Genomic DNA, 17,856 nt, shown 5'->3' with positions numbered 1-17,856 from the left:
CCTCTATCAGCTATTATTAGCATGTTCTCTTCAATTAGCATGTTCTCTAGTATCACATATTGCCAAACGGCACTAAACAACTCTAATCATTGTTAAGCAAAACTGTCACGGAGGTTCTGCTTTTGCCTCATGAGGCCGCGTGGCTCAGCGGTCCAGGCACCTTGGCTGGTAATCCAGTCTGGCCACGGCCTTTACTGCATGTCACCCCCCATCTCTCTCCCCATTTCCTATCAGCCTACTGTCTGTCCCTCCATAAAAAATATAAAAATAAAGGCGAAGCCACAAAAAAACATAAATCTATATATATATGCACACCTGCCCGATCGGGCAACCCGGTAGCAAACTTCACCTGCCCTCGACCCCCCAGGCTCCAAAACACGGACATTGGACAGAACTTTTCTCCACACTGCTGTCCAGGTGTGGAACAGCCTACCAGAGCATGTAGTGGACTCCATCACAGACAACGGCCTTCAAGCCTTTAAACGCAGAGCTCACAGACATCTCCTGACCACCCCTCACACTGACTGTTGAGCTGCAGTGAACCATTTGATTGGCCAATGGATATGTATCTTACTATGTATTACTTGGCTATTGTTCACAATTGCATCTAATAAAAAAAACAAAAAAAACAAACATATTTTGTACCTGCCCCGGGCAGGCGTTAGTGCCAACCCCTGTTCTCTAAGCTTCCTTGGTTGGTCAGTGTTCTCTTCTTTGGTTTTTGGAGCATTTCTCTGGCACTGGCGCCACAATCTCCCCTAGAGGGCTGGGCAGTAATGTGTTGCAAAGGGTGCCCTGAGAGCACCTTGAGCTGCCGCTGACAAAACAACAGACATCATCAAAGGGGGCTCTCAAAGCGTAAGGACGATATCAGTGTCTCGTGTGCATGGCCCCGGGAACCATGACAACGGCTCACTTTGCCATGGTGATGATTAGCTCTAGACGGACAGGGGGGGGAGGCTTTGGAGTGCTGGGTGACTACGCACTCAGGGTCAGCGAGTGAGTGTGTGAACCTGGTGAACCACCTAGCCACTCCCCAGAAAACAGAGACTTATGGGGGGGTGTGAGGGCTTACAATTTCATGATGAAAATAAAGATGTTTTGAAAGCCTCAGAGTGTAGTTCTGTATGACTTCTCGGCATTGTGAGATTATGTTACCCGCTAAACCCTAAACTGTACTGTAGTTGACTGAGGTCCTCCCGCCCCCCAGGGCTCTATAACCGGCCTGCTTTTTTCGAAAAACTTCTGTTTGTTCTACACAAACATTAAATTCTATGGCATAGTGTCTTTATAGGGCTCCATCTTGCACGACCCTTATCCCTAAACTTATTTGCAATTTTTTACTATTTAGAAAATCATTTTAAAATATGTACGTTGTGTGAGTTTATAGATCAGCTATTTGAACTATTTTAAAAGTTTTTTTTTAAATAGTAAAAAATGGCAAATAAGTTTAGGGATAAGGGTTTAAGGGGTGGCACAAGATATAGCCCATAGTGTCTATTTTATGCCATGATGATGTACGATAAGAGCGCCCCTCACTTCACACGGGTGTGATTTTTGTCAGTAAAATGTTTACAATTCGTCACATCAGCCATTTTCGCCGAATGTTCACCTCAGAATAGGCATGCTGGGTTCATGTGGTTAAGCTGTGCCCTTCTCGGTTGTGAACTGTAAAGCATCCCCCAATCGTGTATAAAATACTTGTATGCCATTCCAGGAAAAAAAAGACAAATAGGAGTGATGACTGATAAAACAACTCGTCTCTTGTTGCAACTACCCACACACTCATGCGATCCTTGTATAAATGGGATCATTCTCATATAAACTCATTTCAGTACTTAATACAATAAGGCCAAAGTCAGGATGTTGTTGTCCTGTGATACGCCAGCCTCTTGGAGCCTTGTCAGTGACAACAATCTTATTATGATCCACAACAACCCATGATTCAACCTATGATTTAGCTGGAAAACCCTATTGGACATCATAATGGGATGCCGGTGAACGGACCTCACTCAAGGGAGGTGAAGGACAGATGAGGGTAATTGTTTAGGTCAGTATTAACACTGATGAATGTGTAAGCTCCCAGAGCACCCAGAGCACGTTGTATGGACTCAATTATCAAACAATGACAACTCTTCTCCTATAAATCCCACATATGTTCACTTATATGTTCACTGTATACTACTAAGTACATTGACGCTGCGTAGTGCTGTCTATGCAAGATAAAGTACATACATAGCTTGCGTAGACAACGCTGGTAATCCTGTTATTGCATCATGGTGCCAAGATGAAAATGGTTTCAACATGTGGTGAATGTGGGCACGAGAAATTCCAGTCAGTGTTCAGGAAGGTCCGACAAAATATTAAGGGTGATTAATAGTTTTTAGATCGAGCTTGTAATAGCATGTTGATCCTCAACATTACTGATGGACTGTTATCAATTATTAGACACCATTTTAACTGGGGAACACAGCACAATGTGGTGGGAGAGACAGCAAATGACATGGAAGCTGCAGAGGCTTACCTTTATTTGCGTCCAAGGCAGATACTGGGGTTTGGGGTTTGGCAGGCTCCTTCATGGCCTTGAGGGCTGGCTCAGTTTTGGGGGTCTGTGGCGTTTCAGGCATGGCAGGCTCAGGGGCCGCCGGGGGAGGCGGCTCCTCGGCCGCCACAGTCGCGGCCTCGTTGGCCATGGAACGGGTGGTGATCCTTCGATTGCGGCGGCCCTGGCTGTTGGCAGTCTTCCTGCCACGCGGTGTGTTCGGCTCCTTTCCGTCCTCGTCCTCCCCGGCGTCACACTTGTCTTTGTCCTTGCCAATGTCCCTGTGGCAAAGACATGAGAAAGTGCATATGTGAATAAACACCATTGGTCCTATCTGCATCTGTCTGTCGGCGACCAAATATTTTTGGAGGGGTGTGGGCACCCGCCTCACCGATTGGCCAACCTGACATGTCGGCTTCACTGATTAACGCAGCGTGTAACAAATATGATCTGCCCTCATAGGTAAGGAAGAATCAGCAAACGAAAGTGGTAGCAAGAAGCAAAAGGCGATGCGTGTGAAGCTGACAACGGGTCCTGGTATACATAAGATACCAGGACTATTGCACAACAGGTAGGGCGTGTATTGCCGATTTGCATGGCACCTGAGTAAGGCACCAATCTAGATTATTATTATGTTTTCACCCATAACGACATGCGCAAAATAAGGAGGACAGGTTGAAATTGGTTCATTTAAAACATCACTGGACAGACCCGTTCTCACTCACCTGCTGTCCTCCTTCTCATCTTTCTCTTCCTCGTCCTTCTTTTCCTCTTCCTCTTTTTTCTCAGACGACTTCTCTGACTTCTCCTCCTCGTTTTTGTCGTCTGACTTGTCTTGTTCGTGTGAGGGACGTGTGATTTGCTGGGGGGGGGGGGGGGGGAAAGTGGTTGGTTGCCATGGGAACATATGTTTTTCCGTTGTGGCTAAGAACTTGGTGAATAGGCATTCTAGTACTCAAGATACTTACACACACGTTGTTTTGTGCACTTATTTGCCCCAAAATATATATCTTTCAAACTGGTGTTTGATCACGAGTACACCCACACAGAACGTGACTATTAAAGGGATATTTCACTTTCAATAACAGTTTGGGTCAATTTCTTTATGAAAAGATCAAAATATATTAAAAAGAAATGGAAAAACTTAATTGAACATCTCCTCACGTATTAGAAGGACAATATCAGTCACCAGAACCAAGGATGGGTGTTTTCAATTAATCTATTATGTTTAAAATGTAGTTTGAAGTTACACTGGGTTTGTATAGGAAGGGGGCCGGGCAGCTAAAATAAATATAAAATATCTAAATACTGAATCAAGCAACTTAAAAACTGTTGTTCAAATAAGACTGAGTAGACGATGAAATGACCCACAGCAATAAAGCAACTGAATTAGATTTTTTTACGGTAAATAAAAAGTATCAACCTGTATGAGGCATCAACTATATGAATAGTTAAGCCCTATTTTACTCCATATGTCATATGATAATGTCACAAAAAAGCAGCGAAAATAGCTGATCTACAAAAATGTTGCGATGTGACATGTTGTGAACTTGCATGTCTGTTATTGTTGTGATTTCATCACTTTGAATTTTGCAATAAACGCCAGGTTGAAAGTGGTTATGTCTGTCTGTGGGTTTTATATAAATATTAACAAGGGCTTGGTGTCAATCAAGAGCAGTCTGTTGAGCGTAATGTTGTGTGTCGAGAGCAGCATGGACATCCCACAGGGAGTCAGGGACAGCCCTGTACAGAGAGAATTGTCTGGTAGTTTACAGGTCTCTAGAACAGTAGGCAGTTAACTTTCCATCCCTCTAATGGATTCATCTCCAGGGGTGAGGAAACATCACTGTAGATCTCTACTTTTTCTTGCCTGATTTAGCATATTGCTCATGCTGCTGTTTTGAGCACCGTTTCACAACGTTTACATGCAACTTTGACTTTGCTGTTCTTTGTCAAATGAAGCTATTCCTTTCATTCTCCCGGTGCAGAAATGTGTCTTCTGCAGAACATGCATTCATTAGGCCAATAAGACATTTAAGCTTATTCAGATATTTCTTTTAATAAATGGCTAACCCGCTAACCATTGGCATCCCTAGTCTAAAGGACTGGGTAGATGTTCACATACAAAAAAGGACCAGGTCAGCTTAATTCTTCAGCCTAGAAGCAGAATGACCCAGTGTGGAGAATGGGAGAAATGTAATAATGTGATGAGGAGCTGTCCTCAGGTTATTTCCCCCTCCAGGCAACACAATTTCCTCTGACTTGAACTAACAAGACAAGAGATAAAAGAGATGAGGAGCCTGGTCATGCACCCTGTGCAGATACGATTATGGCCATGGCATCCTTTGATGACCGTCACATGATGTCCACAGGAACACTACAACCACCAACAAAGAACATCTATCCATCCATTTATGCTCCCCAATTACAAAATGACAAAAACTGGGTTGTGTCCCAGACAGTCCTAAACCATGTTCACCTCAATACGAAAGACTCAATGGACTTCAACATGACAGTCATTATGATAATAAACAATGATGAAGTGCTGCTCTGTAATACTTTCACAGGAAATTTGCATACGTCAAGCTCTGTTAGAGCTCAGACATGATACAGCTTAAATACAAAAACAAAATCAGCTCAAAGAAGATCTTAAAAAACAGGTCCGACAGAGTGATTGAGGACAGAGCAACATTCTTTATCATCACTGCTGGCGCGGCACACCACAGAATCCCTCCCCCTGCCTGTTCCATGAAAGCGCTGGAACAAGTCTGGCTATGCCAAGCCAAACATCCCATGCTGGTACCAGATGGGGCCAAGGAATGTGCTTAACTCAATGGTAGCTGCAAAATGACAATGAGGCTCTGCACATGAAATGCCTGGCTCTCATCTTCATACAATAAAGTCTGATACCAGTAAGTTAACAATCTAAAATGTGTTGGAAAGCATCTATCTGCAGCAGTTTGAGTTAGTCATCTTCAGGTGGCTTCTGGGGATAGGAGTTGTCAGTGTCACCTGATTTGACCTTAAGAAACTTGCCTTTCATGAGCAGAAGGTCCAGTAAACAAAATCTATTTGAGGAGAAAATTGCATGCAATAATGTGTCCAGTTTCCTTTGCCAGGCTCCAAAATTCACACCTTTCTCTTTTATTTTCCCTTTAATTAATCTGATCCAGATGTGCTAGTGCAGATTTGGGAACAGTGTAGCTCACAACTGAGCTTTTTCCTGTGGTTAACATTTTCAGTCAGACCCAGGGCCCATGCACCAGTCAGACCCAGGGCCCATGCACCAGTCAGACCCAGGGCCCATGCACCAGTCAGACCAGGGCCCATGCACCAGTCAGACCCAGGGCCCATGCACCAGTCAGACCCAGGGCCCATGCACCAGTCAGACCCAGGGCCCATGCACCAGTCAGACCCAGGGCCCATGCACCAGTCAGACCCAGGGCCCATGCACCAGTCAGACCCCGGCCCATGCACCAGTCAGACCATGGCCCATGCACCAGTCAGACCCAGGGCCCATCCACCAGTCAGACCCAGGGCCCATGCACCAGTCAGACCCAGGGCCCATGCACCAGTCAGACCCAGGGCCCATGCACCAGTCAGACCCCGGCCCATGCACCAGTCAGACCATGGCCCATGCACCAGTCAGACCCAGGGCCCATCCACCAGTCAGACCCAGGGCCCATGCACCAGTCAGACCCAGGGCCCATGCACCAGTCAGACCCAGGGCCCATGCACCAGTCAGACCCAGGGCCCATGCACCAGTCAGACCCCGTTTGGTGTATTCTACAGTAAATGTAACCATACGTATGTGAGGAGTGAGGTGCTGTTCTGGTTGAGTCAGGGAGCGCCTGTGTTTGCTGTGGAGGCAGCTGGCGAGCCATGGCATTCCTGCCTCTGCTCCCCATACCACTTGCGGAACATCCACACAGACCTTCTCCAAAACTCAATGAGGCCTGTGGTTCTGTGGTTTATGATGTTTTTAGATGAAGCACTTTCCTGACCTGGACTGAATATTTTGAGAGTTTTAATTTCCCCCCACTTTTGCTGATTCACAAGACCTATTTGACTTAGGAAATGATATAGAGCCACAGTCCAATCTTCCCTTTCCTACCACAGACTTTCGGCCACCAGAGGAAGTTTAGGAGCCTATCTCTTTCTTCTAACAACTGAGTGACCCTATGATAAATTAAACTAACAGTGTACAGCATCTCGACTTTAAATGGCATTGTCAAATTTGATTATTCCACAATTAAATTACTGGGAAGAAATGTGTGAAAAGGAAAAGCAAAAGCGTCACAATAGGAAATTAACTAATAAGATGGAGGTACTACTTGCATGTGCACAAATCGGTCAAGCGGACACACACACACACACACACACACACACACACACACACACACACACACACACACACACACACACACACACACACACACACACACACACACACACACACACACACACACACACACACACACACACACACACACACACACACACACACACACACACACACACACACACACACACACACACACACACACACACACACACACACACACACACACACACACACACACACACACACACACACACACACACACACACAAATAAATAAATAAATACCAGCTGTTCTCCCTTTGGGGTATATGCTAAAATATTACTACGGAGCACAGAAAATGTTTCATAATTTTTTGCCAGATCATGAATTAAATATGACACAAAATAAAGGTTTTTCCATCTTCAACAACAGTAGTAGAGCATAGTTTGGTGAAAACGTGACATAACACAAAAGCCAAAAAGTACTTCATCCATCCAAATTTGGTTTTAAACATTCAAATACCACTGCAAGCACTCATGTCAGATTGACTGTTTCCCGATTGTCTAGTGAAAGAAAGAGATGTCGAAACACGTTAAATAACAAATCTTCTAAATCTAACAGTTTTAATTTGAACACTTTCAATCCCCCGCTGTGGCATTGTGTCACTGTGGCTTTACTACACATTTGATATATTGGGCAACATCATGTAGCAACAGTTGTGTGTGCCATAACAGACTCATGATTGGGATGTGGAGTTGTAGTGTACGACCATGGTGCACACTATATCCTAAGTAGGATGTAGAAAGCATATTTTGATGAATTGAACAAGGTGGACCCTCTTGTAAACAAGTGTAATGCTTTATTGGGTCGTCCGCTCACAGTTAACAGTCTTTGTATTGAGTTGTGCTGGAAATGTACTGTAATTCTGCAAACTGTTAATACATCAATCAATGGCATCATGGCAGCCCCGTTTGTAATACTTGCCAGTAGAATTTAAATCCTTTAATTTCCTGATAAATGTTAAATTTGATCATGGCTTCATTTACATAAAAATTACATAAAGTTTCTCCCCAGCTGGTCTGCCCCCATGATTGTAAATAGCTCTTGTGTGAGCACTTTTTGGGCCTCTTGTAAGTGGTAGTCTCCTTGTATTGGATCCCTGGCTCCCCATCTTCTGTCGAGTTTGTTATAATTGTGTTAACTGGTTATGTTTTAATTTGTTATGTTTAGCTTTCGAACCCTCTATGTAGGAGAGTGGCTAAATCCCACATTGCCGTCTCTTCTTTTCTGCGTAATCATGGTGTGTCTACCACCCCCTTTCTGCAGCTCTCTGCAGTTATAAGCTTGAGGGCACAGATGGTACCGCAGCAATAGGATGTAGCCTATACAGCATAGTAATTAAAACCCAGAAAGCATGTGTCATTAGTACTCATTTTGATTTTTCCATTAGCTATAGAGTATATATATACTATAGAGTATATATATAGACATATATACTCTCTATATGTGTGTGTGTGTGTGTGTGTGTGTGTGTGTGTGTGTGTGTGTGTGTGTGTGTGTGTGTGTGTGTGTGCGTGCACACAAGCTCACAGCACGTCACGTCGTGCCGCACAGCAAGCTTGTATATATAACTTTGATTTATTTTTTTAGTGTGAGAACTACTGATTTAGAAGGCATTTGTAGAATGGGCCCCAGGTCTTAATGGGTTAAAAATATTAAGACCAAAAATAGAATAGTTACAGTGCTGTGCAGAATTGGAAAATACAACATAGAACACACACACAAGCTGTGCGTGCATGCTAGGTTAAAAATTTTAAACTAGGTTTTTAATTTGTTATGGTGACCTGATAGTATTGTAATTAATGTTATTCTATGCTGATATTTCAGGCATCTATGTTGATTAATTGGTGTAGCTTCATTTTCTCATTCAGACTAGTGGCATTAGTGGAACTGCTATAATTTATGTTTGGGTTCATGTTTGGGCTTATCAGCACAATATACATGGTGACAGCATCTCTTGGTTTAAGACGGTGTTCAATTCATTTATATATACAGAAGTGTGTGGTTTTTAATTATTTATTGTACAGCACTTTGGTACAAATTTGTGCTACTCTCTCCCTCTCTCTCCATTTGTGTGCTTGTTGTCATGAAATGCGACCAATATCTACCTACAGTTGGATTTAGTACTTTCAGCTGGCATTTCAAACCTGCTACTTTTGACCAATAATTGTGTGTACACAATTTGCATGCAGGCTGGCAACACCGCCATTAACATGTGGTGGTTTCATGTCAATCCCAATCAGAATGTCATCTAGATCTCCATGTCAAGACGTCTGGTAGATAAGAACCAAATCGCACATCCAGACCCATTACTTAATCAGATTTTGAACATTGAAGTGACTAACCAAAGCCCAAATTCTACTACTGCTACTAACTGACTACTACTACTGTAGTAGCTAGCAGTCAGTTAGCCTCACAACTTGTGAGACGTCTGCACATTAGGATTATGTTTAGAGCTTAAACTATCCCTAAGTCTTCTGATGGTTAAAGTGATTCAATTATTTTCAATGGTACCTTTATAACAAGAAATTATGACATAGTCATAATGTGTAAGGTGAAACAGGCGCTGTCTCCGTCTTTGTTTTCCCCCATATTATTATTGTTATTAGTTTGTAACATGTATGTTTACACTCCGAGTTAAATGAACACTGGCTTCTGGCCATGTAGACTGGGGTCCCAGACAGTCTAGAGATGAAAATCATAATGAAATGGCCTAGGCTAATTTCTATCAATTTAATTTGGGGGTCCTTTAAATTAAAATGGCTGAGAATCAATGGGTTAATCACCCTGAAGGTGAATTATATCCCCACAATGACCACTTAGGCAGACATCCCTTAGGTATAGTAGGCTGCTGGCTTATTATCACAACATGAAGTTATACCATAATATAGTAGACTGCTGCGCTCTATTATTTTCACAACATGAAGTTATATCATAGTATAGTAGGCTGCTGCTGCTATGTTATTATAACATGAAGTTATATCATAGTAAAGTAGGCTGCTGCTGCTATGTTATTATAACAACATGAAGTTATATCATAGTATATTAGGCTGCTGCTGCTATGTTATTATAACAACATGAAGTTATATCATAGTATAGTAGGCTGCTGCTGCTATTATAACATGAAGTTATATCATAGTATAGTAGTCTGCTGCTATGTTATTATAACATGAAGTTATATCATAGTATAGTAGGCTGCTGCTGCTACATAACCTCCAGGTTTCACCTGACAAAAACAGTAGCATAGCATGGAGGTCGCCCAGGGACCATAATTGCATACTACAGTATTGATAGCTACAGTATTTAGGTCTTCTCAACAATTAACCACCTAAACTGAACTCCAACTGACAAACCATAACATGAATAACTTAGCACTGTCATGTGCAATTATATGGCTGGATGTTTCTTTAGAAATGCGCATTCAGTTATTATTGTGGTACACAACTGTAGCTCTCTGGCAGAGGCAAGAAAGCAACCAGGTGATCGACGAGACGTACAGGTAGATACAAAGGCTTAGCCCTGATGAAGACGGGTATGGGTCGAAATAAGTTGGTTTAATAAATATTCTTCTCCTTTTTAACTTTTGTATGCCCGGATCTCCGCCTTTTTTCAAAAGAACATCTACATATTCTTGGATTTGAACATCTCCATGAATGACATCATCCATTATGTCAACAAGTGGTTGCAGAACTTGGCATACTGTAGCACAGGAAAGATATGGTGGAGGGGCTTTATTCAGCCACAGAGTCACAGTGCAAAAAGTTTATTTTTATTTTTGTATAGCTAGAAGTGCAGATAGGCACACACAGGCTCCATATATCTTGTTGTGGTTATTTTGTCAATTTATTGCAGCATGAGCAAGGCAGTATTAACTAAGACCCAACTATTTATCTGCCCCTTACAGTTCATTCAGGCAAATGGAGAACCCTGCTTGAACAGACCAATATAGTAACTTATTAGAAGCAGCTGCCTTTTAAAGCACCAGGTCAATGTAGAAGCCAACTATCTAGTTGTTAAAACAACAGATCTAAAGACATAGAAAGATAAGAGAGGCACTGTGAATGGAAAAGGGCGACCAAACCCGAGAGGACGAAGAAAGACAGCAATATACCGAAAAACAGAAAAAAGCTAGCGCAACATACCTGCAAGCTCATTTGTCAGTCATAAAAATACGTTTTCTCTGCCGTGAGCCACAGCTTACTGGCATTGCAGACGCGAGTTTAGCTTCCAGTACTTCCATAGCAGCAGTAGCAGTTGAGAGGCAGGAGAGACCATTGCAGAGCTCCTTAGAAGGGCTGCCGAGCCAGAGCACAGTCACACATATTCCAGGAAAGCGTGTCATTGGGTCGCTAAAGCCGCACTTCTTTTAATACATCCATGAAGCCGCCAAAAGAATTGTCAATCTCATATGCACGCACTTATCTATGCAGGGTCAGGCAAGGTAATCCGTGTCGAGCACGCTTCTTTGATTGGCACTCACAGCAGCGAGTTTTTTGGGCCTGTCAGTTGGCCGGGCTGTACCACTAAGCTGTTAAGTGTGAGGGGTGTCTATGAGACGAGTTACAGAGAGAAGGAACCGGAGAGGGCTAAACGAAACAACGCAGCTGCCAGCACAGTCCATCTCACTGAGGGTATTTTTCCCGCCCTCTCCCTCTATTTCACTCGCACTCCCTGCATTCCCTTGCTCCTACTTTTTGCTGGCTCTCTCCTGCTCTCCCCTCTCTCTCTAATGGCTCACTCCAGTCACTCTCTAAACTATGTGGGGAATTGTATGTACTCGGCAACTCTCACTCTGAGCTGCTTGTTGGGATCACCACCACATGCATAAGAGATTATCTTTTTTTTTTACAAAAAATAAAATAGAAGGCCAATCTCCATGGCAATATCAGAGATTTCAAAGATGTATTAGTTATTGGCTGGGATCTCTTCTCAAGGCAATAATAGTCCTTGGTCACGCCATCTTAAAGGGCTACTTGTCCTCCCCGAGCTGATTGGGAGACAGCAGATGGCGTAAGATCAAAACTTGTGATCTGTCTTCCAGCTCTCAAACAGAGCACTCTCTGTTGCTGCAGAACATAATGAAGGTCTGGGGGGGAATATACGTGGCAACAAGTCATTTCACTCCATCTCCTAATTCTGCAAATTGTATATGCTCACAGCACAAAAGGCAAGGAATGATCAAACCGTGTGCTCTGGCTACCTATGTCCAGCTTTGAGGGTCTGTGTAAACACAAACATCGTCTTAACACAAACATTGAATGCCATTGACAATGAATGGCCAGCTTTGAGTGTTTGTGTAAACACAAACACTGAACACGAAGGTGAGGACGCAAATTCTGATTGGCCGGAATGAGATGATGTTTGATGATAAGAGTGCCCCTCACTTCACACAGGTGTGATTTTTTTATATACAATTTAGTTACCACACTTGCACAACACAGATGAAATTCCTCAACGCAAATAACTTCACATTATCTCTGGAGTCATGTGATCAACACGTATCGGTCAGATTGTTCCAGATTCCATTTCAAATGGCTAGGACTGCCTTCCAATGTTTGCAGGCCCTGGTTAGGCAATCAGGCCTGGCGGAAACCTGCACTCAAAGGAATGAGCGTTTCTAGTTTCAACACAGATTCTATCCTAGACCATCAAGCTTTGCCCCTTCTGTATTGAGTGCAATGCAAAAAAATGCAGGTTCTTTTCTGTAATGAATCTATGTGATGGATAGGCTCATTTCAGTGATGCTAGTCTCTCGAGACAGACTGTTGACTCAAAATTCAAGGAAAAGGGGGCGCTGTTTTTCCTTGAACCCATCATCAGATGGGTTCTCAGATTGCAGAGCTGCTAACCAGTGTGTTTCCTCTCTCTGCCCCTGCTGTAGGCTTAGAAACACAATATGTTAGCCTCTTGACTTATGGCATCACTCTCCAGGCATTCCATAAATCAGCCGGCCAGCTTGACTTAGTTCTTATTTACCCTCCATTTGTCAACATCACACTCCTCCACCAAGCTCCTGTAACTCTGATGAGGGGCTGAGCTTTCCAAAATAGAGATGGATAATGCTTTTGTAATTTGTAGGCTAGAGGGCCTTCTGCTAGACAGCTCAACTGCTACTCATAATACAGAAACATTACATCAACAGCTACTCATGATAGTGAAACTCAAAGTCATCAGAAATATACAAACAATGCCGGAAGTGTCGCAGCTCGCTTGGTCTTCAACCAGCCATAATTCTCACATGTCTCTCCCCCTTCTCCCTCCATTAGTTCCCAATTGCTGCCTGCACAGAGTACAAAACTCTGATGCTGGCCTTCAAAGCAACCAAAGTTATGGCACCCCCTTATCTTCAAAGTCTGATCGGACGCTACAAACCGCCTTGTGCGCCCAGATCAGTCAACGCAGGGAGGCTGGCATGCACTAAAATATCGGGACAACACTCGTCCCAGACTCTTCTCCCTTCTGGCTCCAAAACTATGGAATGAACTTCCCATTGCAACCAGAACTACAGACTCACTCCCAATCTTCCACCCTAGTCTGAAAACTCACCTCTTTAGACTCCATTTTGGCCCTTAGCACTTGCCGTAGGTACCACTTGCACTAGCCCCGACAACCTTACCGGCATATGCAAAGGCTAAACTTATGTAATGTATGTAAATCGTTCTGGATTAAGCTAAATGCCTAAATTGTAAATTTAGCCTGGAACACCTGAAGCATGCGATTTCCAAGAGCAATTGCAATCCCTTGCAGGTGTCTTCTAAAATGAGAATGTGGGGATTAAAACATCTCCAGCTTTACCTGGTTTCTTCCTCTTCGCTTTCCGTAGTTGCGTCTCACCAGAGTCTTGTAGTTATGGTTCTTCTTTGTCAAATAGTAGTACAGGACACAATCAGCCACACACTGGAACACAGGGAAAGAAACACATTTTCTTTTAAAAAGGTTGCCACCATCTATAAATGAATGAACATTCTGCGTGTACGTGTATGTCCATGTCCCACCGCATATCTCGAGAACCGCCTGACCGACCTCTCGAATGTGTTGCCAAGGAGGACCCATTAAAGGGACACTTCACCCTTTTTGCAAAAAAATATATGTTAATGACGTTTAGAAGCTTTAGATCACTTTCCTGGGGGTATTTATCTGTGTAATATGTGGTTTTAGATATTTTAGATTGTAGCAGTGAGCCTGTTGTCTCTGATGTCATGGACACTGGGCTCACTTCCTTCCTGGACTACATGTTGTCTCAGTAAGACAGCTCTCCCCCCTATCCACAAGGAGGAGCAGTGCAACAAAGAATTATGGGAATTGTAGTCCAGGAAGGTAGTGAGACCAGTGTCCATGACATCAGAGACAACAGGCTCACTGCTACAATCTAAAATATCTAAAACCACATATTACACACATAAATACCCCCAGGAAAGTGATCTAAAGCTTCTAAACGACATTAACATATATTTTTTTGCAAAAAGGGTGAAGTGTCCCTTTAAGGGAGTGCTGTACAAATATCTGACCGAATCCTTGCTTCCTTATCGTAGCATTTCACGCGTGGTGTTTATTTTTTATCACTGTAGCCTGTAGCCTATTTTTCACGCTCGCGTGAAAACTAAACTCTGAAAGTTTAACTAAAGTTCTAACGTAATTTGTGATACAGAAACAGACAGGTCATCAGGCTAATCGTTTTTTTATCATCCTATCCTCGTTGATATATTACGCCATTTAAGTTGAAATCATGATATAACTTTATGTTGTGATAATAAGCAGCAGTAGCCTCATTCAACTACATGTCTTCCGTGTGCAACAACGCACCACCACCACCCGCCCACCCACCACCACATAACATGCAGTGTTGGATGAAATAAAGTCAAATATATAGCGAGCGGTGCCGGTTGATACGAACGGGTAACGGGGCCGGCACCCTGTCCACAAAAACACATTTGGGCAGTTTGTTTAATTCTGCGATGGCTGAGGGGACAAAACTCCTACTAAAACAGACCTTTTTCCATGCAAGGTTCTGCATCTTTGTCCAGATGGCATGAGGTCAAAGAAGCAATACAGGCGATGATGAGCTAAGCATGTGATGACCTTATGGTTCATATCAGAGAGTGTGGGTGTGGGAAGTCCGATAATCTTGGAAGCAATACAGGTAATACTGAAAAGTTTGTTTATAGGCATGGATAGTGTAAAAACATTTATTAATAATTATTTTGTTCAGGGAAATAGAAGATGAGGGACAACAGATAATGATTTTAATTTACGAAATACATGACGTGTTTTCTGAAAACTTGTATGGATTGGACAGATAATAATGTAATATGTTGATCAAACCTAAGTCTATTGTCCAGAGTGAGTCCAAAATATGTGAAACTGTCAACGTGTTCTACTATTTTATCATGAATGAGGAGTGGGTTGTTTCAATGTTATTTGGTTCTGTCCACATTCAACTTTAGGTAGCTGTCAGTGCAACTGGGTTCCTAACAGGCATAATCTATCTATAAATGCGCAGAATCAATGCGTGTACACAGACAGAAATGGATAATCTGCAGTTTACCTTTCTCTCCAGATAGGAGGCAATGAGACCAAAGTTTTTGGGGTGTTGGACAAATCTGAAAACAAAAATGTTATAATAGGTTAACAGAGACAGAAAACTTATTTCAGTAACACAGAGTGCCATTATGATACACAGTATACTGTTGTATATACTCATCGCACAACACCAAAGGAGTATGATGGAAATTATTCCATTTACAGTAACTTCCATTCACACTCACTTTATTTGTGAGCAGAGATTATTTAATAATCGTTTATTACAATATTTCAAAGAAAATCTGTAGACAGCAAACAATGAAGAAAATCTTACCCTGTACAACCAGACCACATAGCAGTTATTTTTTATTTACAAGCCAAATTCTACACAAGTTATGAACCAATAATTTATATTTAAGTATAGTAAAACAACTTTCAAATATAAAATATCGGCATTCTGTAGCATTTATCTTAACTGGCCGCTTGAAACTGTGACTCTTGCTGTGACTAATACTTTAATAGAACGTTCAAATTCATAGTCTTGACACAGTGAAACAAGTAACTAGTCTGTACTTTTATGAGTGACAATAAAACAACTTCTCACTTGTCCTTGAAGATCTCCTTTTCGTGTTCAGTCCAAACATTCATGAACTGCCGGGCTTTGTACACCTTCATCGGGTCGTCCATCAGGCCATTCATGTTAATGAACTTAACTCGCCGCTGCTCAGTGTCAAACATCATGGGGGGAATTACCGAAAGCTGCCTCATCTGTTTCTCATTGTTCTATGGGACACAGGCAGAAGAATCTGTTTCTCATTGTTCTATGGGACACAGGCAGAAGAATCTGTTTCTCATTGTTCTATGGGACACAGGCAGAAGAATCTGTTTCTGATTGTTCTATGGGACACAGGCAGAAGAATATGTTTCTCATTGTTCTAGACTATGGGACACAGGCAGAAGAATATGTTTCTCATTGTTCTAGACAATGGGACACAGGCAGAAGAATCTGTTTCTCATTGTTCTATGGGACACAGGCAGAAGAATCTGTTTCTCATTGTTCTATGGGACACAGGCAGAAGAATCTGTTTCTCATTGTTCTATGGGACACAGGCAGAAGAATATGTTTCTCATTGTTCTAGACTATGGGACACAGGCAGAAGAATCTGTTTCTCATTGTTCTAGACTATGGGACACAGGCAGAAGAATCTGTTTCTCATTGTTCTAGACTATGGGACACAGGCAGAAGAATCTGTTTCTCATTGTTCTATGGGACACAGGCAGAATAATCTGTTTCTCATTGTTCTAGACTATGGGACACAGACAGAAGAATATGTTTCTCATTGTTCTATGGGACACAGGCAGAAGAATTGCGACTGGGTCATTACATTTTGATTAATCAGCTATGATACGACCACTGATGAAATTATAAATTATTCATTTTTTACTCCCATCTGCAACTTCAAGATCAGAATATTTCAGGTATATTCTTCTCAGTATCTCACAGCAGAGATACAACCTTATCCGTGCTTAATCAGAATACTTGAGTAACAAGAATATTAAGAATATATTATTGGGCATGTCAACGTAGCAAATAAGCCAGTTTGTTCTGGTACTACTCACCTCCTGTTCAGAAAGGCCGTCAATGATTTCTGATATCTCATGCTCACTTCTTGCAATGGTTGCAGACATGCCAGTTCCTCTTTGGCCAACTCTGAGTGAAGAGAAATATTTAATGTTGTATGAGGGGATGATAAGACAAAGTTACCTCTACTATGCTTTTCAAAATCAAACATACATAAGGAAATGGATAGCAATAGTTCTGTTACACTTAATATTTAGAATTAATCGACTTTCCAACAAACACCCTTACGTGCACATCAAACTAGATTGGGCCAACTAACGGCACACTAGTAGTTAATGGGGTAGTGTCATAGTGCGTCAGTCAAACACATGACAAGATCATCTCCAGGTTGGACCCGTGCTGCATGTCATGCTCCCTTTAGTTTCCTGTCTCTACATTGCAGATACATTACACTCTCATCCATTTAACTTGGGTCCAAGGTCGAATTCACATCTCTACTTCAGTAGACTTGATGCGAATGGGTGGAGAAGTTGCATCATTCTTGCATATTTAATTTGCTGCGTTTGTATTCAATTCATAAACTATACACAGTGAAATCTATGGTGTTAAAAATATATATTTCGAGTAATAATTAGGACTTTAGGGTACACACACACACACACACACACACACACACACACACACACACACACACACACACACACACACACACACACACACACACACACACACACACACACACACACACACACACACACACACACACACACACACACACACACACACACACACACACACACACACACACGCTTTATTTGATGCGATTGC

General features: G+C 42.3%; 1 protein-coding gene across 3 annotated transcripts in view; it reads right to left on the bottom strand.

Moving 5' to 3' along the window:
• ncor1 (nuclear receptor corepressor 1) overlaps positions 1–17,856 on the bottom strand; it is a 79,029-nt gene that overhangs the window by 34,817 nt on the left and 26,356 nt on the right. For all 3 annotated transcript variants that reach the window (XM_080779554.1, XM_080779556.1, XM_080779555.1), the window contains exons 11-16: positions 17,067–17,157; positions 16,051–16,229; positions 15,472–15,526; positions 13,722–13,823; positions 3,268–3,404; positions 2,525–2,823 (exon numbers count right to left, since the gene is read on the bottom strand). In XM_080779554.1, coding sequence (XP_080635680.1) covers positions 2,525–2,823; positions 3,268–3,404; positions 13,722–13,823; positions 15,472–15,526; positions 16,051–16,229; positions 17,067–17,157 — 863 coding nt within the window. The remainder of the gene's footprint in view (positions 1–2,524; positions 2,824–3,267; positions 3,405–13,721; positions 13,824–15,471; positions 15,527–16,050; positions 16,230–17,066; positions 17,158–17,856) is intronic.

This window comes from Protomyctophum bolini (assembly GCF_963924005.1).
Source record: "Protomyctophum bolini genome assembly, chromosome: 13".
In the NCBI taxonomy this organism is placed as follows: Eukaryota; Metazoa; Chordata; class Actinopteri; order Myctophiformes; family Myctophidae; genus Protomyctophum; species Protomyctophum bolini.
The sequence above is the reverse complement of the archived record's forward strand: the minus strand, read 5'-3'. Positions and strand labels throughout refer to the sequence as shown.